General features: G+C 44.2%; 1 protein-coding gene across 1 annotated transcript; it reads right to left on the bottom strand.

The window, feature by feature from the left end:
- Positions 1 to 3,694: 3,694 nt before the first annotated feature.
- LOC148818120 (tumor necrosis factor receptor superfamily member 6B-like) lies at positions 3,695 to 7,310 on the bottom strand (the record flags this gene model as incomplete). Its single annotated transcript, XM_088937250.1, has 3 exons — positions 3,695 to 5,324; positions 6,222 to 6,419; positions 6,854 to 7,310. Coding segments are annotated over 3 exons (924 nt in total), but the record flags the coding sequence as incomplete, so codon positions are not given.
- Positions 7,311 to 8,518: the final 1,208 nt, after the last annotated feature.

Raw genomic sequence — 8,518 nt, 5'->3', positions numbered from 1 at the left:
CATGACATTTAAAAGAGGGAAGAAAGAGCCTGTGCTGTATAAGCACACTAAGCGTTGCCACAGCAGTCACCAAGGGTGTGACCAGGCATGAATGAGACCATTCTTGCACACAGAATGAACCATGTTTACTTTTTTATGGCAGCCTTTTGTTGAGGGAAAGGAAGGTGTAAACTGGTGTTAGGTGAAAGGTAAACTGGTGAAAGGAATGGAAAAGGTGATTACTTCTGTGTCTTAACAAGGTGTGACATGATTTCTTCCACTCAGTAACTTGAATGAAGACACCTGGTGACTCTGCATTTCCTTACAAGGGTTTACGCCACTGGTACAGCAACAGGGTACAGTATTCACAGGACTGATGTACTGTAATATAAGTAAATGTCTGGTTACAGGATTTGTTGCATAAAGGACTGTCAGTACTCAGTATCACAAAGCCCAATCTGTCCAACATATGTATCTGTTTTTCAACATAATCCATGCCTCCATTTCTAACCACTCTACCCAGTACAGCGTCATGGGGGAGCTGGAGCCCATCCCAGCAGTGGGTAAAAGGTAGGATTCACCTTGGCCAACACGCCAGTCCATCACAGGGCTGACACAGAGACACACACCAGGGTCAATATTCCCGGAAGCAAACTAACCTACCACCATGTCTTTGAACTGGGAGGAAACCCACACAAACACTTGGAGAACATCTCCACACAGATAGTACCCCAGGTCCGGAATTGAACCCAGCCCCGAGAGACAGCAATGCCGACCTCTGCTCTACTCTGCCACTGCCTTTTTTGAAAATAAATGATGCTTAAAAGTATTTACCCCTGATAGTAATTTTTCAACTCTCCTTGAGAAAGAATTGTTGGATGCTTGAGGGCTTTGTCATCATCATACCAGTCTTATCATTATCATTTGCCAAGTATTTCCACAGGCCCTCTCACACAGAACACTCCTGAAATGGTCAGATGGGTATCGGATCCACCCTGAAGGCTGGGAGTATTCTACATCTGGAGCCACTTATGAGGTGATGTTGTCTGCACACATTTAAAGCAATGTTTCTGTGGTTTAAGAGAAGATATTACCCCATACTGCAATCCAGCTGGTATAGCTCCCCATGAAGAGGTAACAGGCAAGCGACAGATTTTAAATGACAGAGGAAAGTCATACAGAGATGAGATCTTTTGTGGTGACTGTTGAATCAATCACCCAGGGAGCACAAGACACTTTAATTGGCCCAAGATAACACTGGTTGCCCTTTAGCTTGTCCAGCGCACTAGATGGCCAGGGCCCTGAATTCTCCCTCTCCATCTCTGCTGTGTGATCTGAAGTGGCCATTCATTTTCCAGCTCAACTAATTGCACATGGTTCACATGATGGCCTCTCAGAAGCTTCCAATCGCATTACGAGCCCTCTGTCCTCCACCTTTGCCCTCCAAGCCCCATCTTTGTCTTTATCTACCACTGTTGTGTCCCTGCCATTCATTCCCAAACAAGTTCTTCTCCACACAACAGTTACACATTCTAACAACCCTGAGTGCAACAGAGAGGCTCATGCACTAGAGAAGTAATGGTGGGCAACATGTAGTCCCAGGACTGTGGGTGGTCTTTGGAGACATAGCACACAGGCCCCAAGGCTTTACAAAAATAAATGTTTTTTTTAACCTGAGCTATTTTATAAATTCTAGAACTATTTTTGAAACGGACCATCCACACATACACTGAAATGCAATAAGGATGCCTGTGGATTTTCCAACATCTAGTTCAGGGATCTCTAACAGTGGTCCTCAAACCTCAAACAGGTATTACAAACCTCAAAACATACATTTATAAAGGCCTGAAACAATTTAACTATGATCGGTTATATAGGCAGTTTGTTGAATTAAGTCATTGACAGATGATTTGGAACACAGTTTAATCTTCATCTCTCATTGAAGCGTCCACCCATCTCTAACCACTTTAATCCAATTCAGGGCTGCGAAGGAGCCAGAGCCTGTCCTGGAAAACAATGAGTACAAGGCATTACAGAGCTCACAAAGACGCAGACACACACACACTCACTCCAGGAACCATTTTCCCAGAAGACAATTCACCTACCAGTATGTCTTTGAACTGTGGGAGGAAACCAGAGCACCTGGAGGAAACACAAGCAGAACATACAAACTCCACACAGACCATCCCAGGAATGGAACTCAGAGCCCCTGTACTGTGATTCAGCAACGTCAACCACTACTCACCCCAAAGCTGCCCTGTACTGAAACATTATTTACTTGATTGATCAACCGCTTAAAAAGGTGTCCCTTCCCTTGAAATAACAGGCTATTTAGGGTGACATACAGTATGAGAACAATGGGACTGGAGATCTGAGGTCTAGTTAATCCTATTCTTGAAGATGTACTATGGTTCGAGATGCTGCTTGTGAGCCTACAGGTGTCATCTACAAGGTATTTTAGGTTGATAGATGTTGCTGGAACCCCTTGGGTTTTTGTGTGTGTGAAAACTCAAAAACAAGGTCTGGTCTTGGGAAAGAGCCACCTGAACAGTTAAGATAGTTTGAAATGTCACAGGAAGCAATGACCCTTTTCTACAGATCTGTCCCCGAGAGTGTTTTGATCTTCCCCATAATTGTGTGGTTTGACAAAATTTCAGCCCGGGACAAGCAGCAGCTAGACAGAGCAGTGTCGATGGTACATTGTTACTCTTATCAGGCTCCACTGTTATATATATATATAATAATAATAATTTCTTACACTTATATAGCGCTTTTCTGGACACTCCACTCAAAGCGCTTTACAGGTAATGGGGACTCCCCTCCACCACCACCAATGTGCAGCCCCCATCTGGATGATGTGACGGCAGCCATAGTGCGCCAGAACGCTCACCACACATCAGCTATCAGTGGGGAGGAGAGCAGAGTAATGAAGCCAATTCATAGATGGGGATTATTAGGAGGCCATGATTGGAAAGGGCCAATGGGAAATTTGGCCAGGACGCAGGGGTTACACCCTTACTCTTTTCGAGAAACGCCCTGGGATTTTTTTTAACGACCACAGAGAGTCAGGACCTCGGTTTTACGTCTCATCCGAAGGACGGCGCCTGTTTACAGTATAGTGTCCCTGTCGCTATACTTAGGCATTAGGACCCACATAAACTGCAGGGTGAGCGCCCCCTGCTGGCCCCATTTCCAGCAGAAACCTTAGTTTTTCCCAGGAGGTCTCCCATCCAGGTACTGACCAGGCTCACACCTGCTAGCTTCAGTGGGTTGCCAGTTGTGAGTTGCAGGGTGATATGGTTGCTGGCTGCATATATCTCACTGTTATTTAAATGCTGGTTTGTGAATGCGCTCGTTGGATGTATTTCTGTTATTGGCTTTATGTTGTGCATTTGCATTGTTTGTCTTTAAATGTCTGAGCTCAACAAACAAAATTCCATATTCCAACTAGTTATGGCAATAAAGTATTGCAAGTATTTAAGGAGGCATATAATCTGCTTTAAACAGCAATTTGCAAATGAAATGTAAAAATCGCCTTAAGCTAAACCACAATAAATAGTAGAGCAATAGAAATTTGCAAGATAACTCCAGTATAAAAATACTTTCACTACTGAAACCTGTAAGCATTTTTTCAAATGAAACCTGCCAAGTATTAGAAAGATCCTGGCAGGAGAGTCAAAGATAAAGATGTGAAGAACACGCACACACAGTCTTATGGTTTGAAATTCATTTTAATTGTATCAGTGACATCCTCTGGATAAAGGATAATCGACACATCAAATAATCAATATCTCAGTTTCTCACTGGACAACAGCATTCAACTCAACGGACAAGCACGCAAAAGCAACGGACTTGAGGAAAGTTAGCTTATGTTGTTCAAAAATATATCTCTGTATATAGTCTGTACATAATATAAAATACTTCAGTCTTCAAAATAATTTAAGAGCAATAACATTAAGTCACAAGTAACAAAACAACCAGCAACAACACAAAGAGGGCGGTATGTGTCAATGTATGGCTATAAAAGATGTCATTTACAATGGCAGGTGAGCAGGAAGATGTACACCCTGAGAAAAATCTAGGCAAGACGAAAGACTGTCCTGACTTCTCTTCGTCTCCTGGATATTTGCAGGTCCTTATGAAGCCTGAGCCCTCCAAGAGCAGGCAGGTCCCGATTCCCACTCATGGCCTGATATGTAAGTAAGCAGGCTGGGAAAAATGAAAGACCCAAAGAACTGCTGGAAATTCCTGTACCTTTACTTTCATTGGCAGATTTAAGGTTAATCCTTTGAAACTTGCGTAAAGCACAATCGTTCCGTCTTGAGTTTTGAAATGGTTTTACGCATCAGTGCAGCTACAATTAAGACTTTTCTTAATGGCCATAGCATGGACTCTTGAAAACTGCCATTCCCACGAAAGACACTGTTAACATCACTGGTGAGCTGGATATAAGACCTAAATGTTCCCTTTCTGCCTTGTCTTTATCGTGAAAGCTGACACAGATCCAGGACAATGCAGAACTTTGTCACAAGCAGTCCATTAAGCATCTGAAACCTGGACCTAAATGATTTCAGTGCTGAAGAGCACAGCCTAATGATAGTGACCTTAAGTTTATAGTCATATAAACCCTTATTCATCTGTCTTGTGCCAAAGCTTAGTTTAAACACACAGTCACAATCTACACTTCTTTCCCAGCAAACACATTAATGTCAAATGCACTTTATTCAAAAGAAAATAATGCTTAAGTACCTCAGCTTAAAGGCTTACTACTAACAACAGGAATCACAGGGCAACATTTGTAACACAGTTCCAATATCCACTCTTTGAAGGTAATGTTTTTTCTATATTCGAACATGCACAAGGATTTCCATTCTAGACAAATTATTCGAGCTTAACTGTGTCGCCAAAAAAAAATGTTTTTCACTTGCTTTGCACAGCACTGTTAAAAAAAAGAATTTGGAAAACAAAAACTACTGAATACTGCTTTTTCTCCAGTATTGGGCAGAACCTGCGAAATGCAGAGTTCCTGCCCTGCGTGTTGGAAACGCCGGACTCTGTTGACCCAGGGGCAGAGTATTAACGCTCCATGAACCACCTCTTCACCTTCTTTTCCAGGTTCGCCAGCTTGGCCTTCTTCAAAATGAAAAGAATCTCCTCTATGAAATCTCGACCCTGCTCATTCTTCGAGATGGAGTCCAACAAGCTCAGGAGCGTGCCCTCCCCCTGCTCAGTGGTGTTCTCCCGGATGCGCCTCTTGGCCACAGTCACAAGCCTCTTCAGCTTCTTTTCTGACAGGTGCTGCTGTGCCATGTACTCCATTACTTCTCGGTCGCAGAGCCTCTTAGCTGTGTAAACAAATGCCACTCATTCATTCCCAATCCCCATTTATTTTCACCCCGCCCGATTTCCTGGCTTCAACAGAACCTTAGAGCCAGAATGCAACAAATTAGAGGGAAAAAACCCCAATGCAAAGTCCAGGCTCAGTGGAAATCACCTGTAACCCTACACAATGACTCTTCCCATGAAGCGCACAATAAAGGTTTTCGGTTTTGAAGTGACAGAATTCCCGTCTACTCAGATGCCCAGCATCTGCGTCATGAATCCCGGAGGGGAAACTGAGCCCTGGTCACATGGAAGTAGTTTCTGCTGGCTCACCTGAATAGCTTGCAAAAACTGGAGCTGTCCCCTTTAACTCAATATCCAGAGAACTGAAAGTGATTCCAATCCAACTACGGACAATAATCTGATTGCGATGCATTGTCACTCTAGGAAGGAATAGTGCCTTTTTTAGTTACGGCAACTTAGTTTTGATTCAACTGGGTGCTTTGCTCTTGGCTACGGAACCCGGGAGAGGCCAACAGTAGGAAATAAAAGTTGGATCGAGGGAATGATTTACAATCCGTGCGCACGAAATAAGTAAATCGTTCCCTCGTTTTCTTAAAATTCGTGCGTACGAAATCATGTTTTCTAACTCTATCCATTATCGATATAACTATTTCGTGCGCACGACTTGTAAATCGGTCCCTCGATATAGCTTTTTTTCTTACTGATGGCCCCTCCCAGGCTCCGAACTAATCCAGTCTACCGATAAAGCTCTCGTTTTTGCCTTTTAGCTCTGCAAACCTGGGGGACAGGAACAACTGAAAAATCTCTCGCCACCTGAATAATACAGGCTTCCGTAATAACACGCCCTCATAGTAAGGGCTAAGAAATTAAACTGGAAACAAACAAACAAAAAATACCTTCAACGCTTTTAGCGATCTCCTCGCTCCCGTATTTCTTGCAGGAAGAACAGAAGGCGTCGTGTTTTTCGTCGCCGGGGATGGCTAGCTGCCCGGGAGGGCAGCATCTGTGCGGCCGGCAGGGCTCCGTGCCGGAGGGCGAGGAGGAGTAGGAGCCGCTGGGGCAGGTCTGGCACTGCACGTCCTGATGCGCCGTGCCTGCGGAGACCGGGAAGGAGAGAGACGGGCAGTTAGCCGGGAGCTGAAAGCGCATGGACGTGACCTATGTTCAGCTATAGTACGGCAGTTGTTATAACAGTAACTATAAAAAAAAACAGGTGTGGTTGAACTATGTCTGTGCAGCTCAAAAAAATGACTTTTAAAAGCAAGCCGGGTGCATCTGTTACGCACTATTATCTTTTATTTCACGAAATCCTCAAATATTCAGTGGAGGCGGTACTTGACACATCATTAAATACCTGGGCTTAAACGTCCCAGGTTTCGCTTTTTCAACCTGGGACATATTCAAACTCTCGTCTTCTGCGCTCATGTCCACACTAAACCTTTATGCCAAACGAAAAAAAAAATCTATATATTCTTATATATATATTCGTATTCCATATAATCTATTTTTCTTTACCGAACACACGTACCGTTCGCAACAACTCCTTCGCCAGCTGGGCAGACGCTGTGTCTGATGCAGAACTCGTATCTCCGGTAGAAACCAGCCCGGCACTCGCACAGCCTGTTGTGCGTCGGGCTGCACTTGCGCTTCTCGAACTCGTTCTCCGTGCAGAACACGTTGCAGTAGCGGCACTCGTCGATGTAGTTCCAGAACTCCGTGTAGTGGAGGCCGGGGCACGGCGCGCACTCGGTCCGCCTGTCTCTGCCGCAGTGCCGCTTCACGTGAGTTCCGGGAGGACACTTCTCACACGTCACGGCTTCCCCCGTCTTGTCATCCTTCCACGGGTAGGTTGGCGTAAGCGAGGCGCCGCCGCTGCCCGCAGCGAAAACCAGGACAGAGCAGCAAAACCACACCGTCTGAAGAGAGGGATGGAGAAGTTCATCTGTCGCTGCTCTTATTTGAACGTCGTTCGCGGTTACATTATTTCACCGAGTGGCACGGAGCTGCAGGTGAAAGTCCTGAATCTGCACAGGCGGTTAGCTCTACCCTTCTGCTGTATCTATTACATGCGGTCTACAGCGTGTCACTGCAGTTAAATGATCGTTTCTGTTGATCAGTCGTATTACAATGCCAGATGCCAGCGCTTGAAATACATTCACCGTGCCCTCTGTCATTATTCGAAGGAGCTCTTGTCAGTGTTTTGTCAGCATCGTGCGATTGCATTTTCTCCTTGATGTTCAATATAATTTCTCTATTCTGCTCTTACAGTGCCCCCACAAGACATTGAACCGTTAGAAAAGTCCTCAACAGTCTAAGGAACTCTTTGAATGGACCCATGATCTTCATGCCCTAAGCAATACCTTCTTACAAAATGATCTTTCAGAAACGCTAAATCAGTCGCTAGACAACGGACGGGCCAGTGGAATCTGGGCTCCCGCAATCTATTAATTAAAGAAAAAAATACGGGCTCACTTACCGTGTTCATTTTCTAATGATGCAGTCTCCATGAGCCCCGGCGTTTTTTATACAGTACCTGCCAGTCACTCTGAAGCGGAAGAATGACTCACACGTCTGTCATCACATTTTACCACAAGCAAAACTTTCCAGAAATAATCTTCACAAAAAAAATGCATATCAAAATAAAATTACAACCGATACTACTAAAGCTTGAAATGTGGACACTTAATTCCTCGGGTTACGAAGCGTCCGTTGTTTTGTTTTTTTTCCCCACGGACATGTCCTCTTTTTTTGGTTCTTAATCTCCGTCCGGGAGAGAGTTTCAAATATCTTAAAACATCCCGGAATTTTCCCTTCTCCCCCCACGGATCCTGGAGTGTATAAAACGTTTTATTATCGTGCAGATATCAAATAATATAGACGGAGTGTAGTAAACCGCATATACAGTATAACACGTTATATGGCATTAAAATAAACCCAATTATAATGGTACAAATACCCCTCACTCCACTCTGACGGAGGGGGTGTTCCGATATAGATACCCGGTTAATGCCTAACTACTGTAGATGCGCTACTGATCAGTATAAAGTTTCGGCAAAGGGATCTACTGTAAGTGATCAATTTCCCGCTTGTGCTTAGTCATCCAATAGAGCTCAAATCACTTCGCTATTAGCGCGTTTATTTATTCTCCAGCTGGTCTCCAAAGTCTGAACTACAAAAAAAAAATCAAGCGTTT

This window comes from Atractosteus spatula, chromosome 19 (genome assembly GCF_055471065.1).
Source record: "Atractosteus spatula isolate fAtrSpa1 chromosome 19, fAtrSpa1.hap1, whole genome shotgun sequence".
Lineage (NCBI taxonomy): Eukaryota > Metazoa > Chordata > Actinopteri > Semionotiformes > Lepisosteidae > Atractosteus > Atractosteus spatula.
The sequence above is the reverse complement of the archived record's forward strand: the minus strand, read 5'-3'. Positions and strand labels throughout refer to the sequence as shown.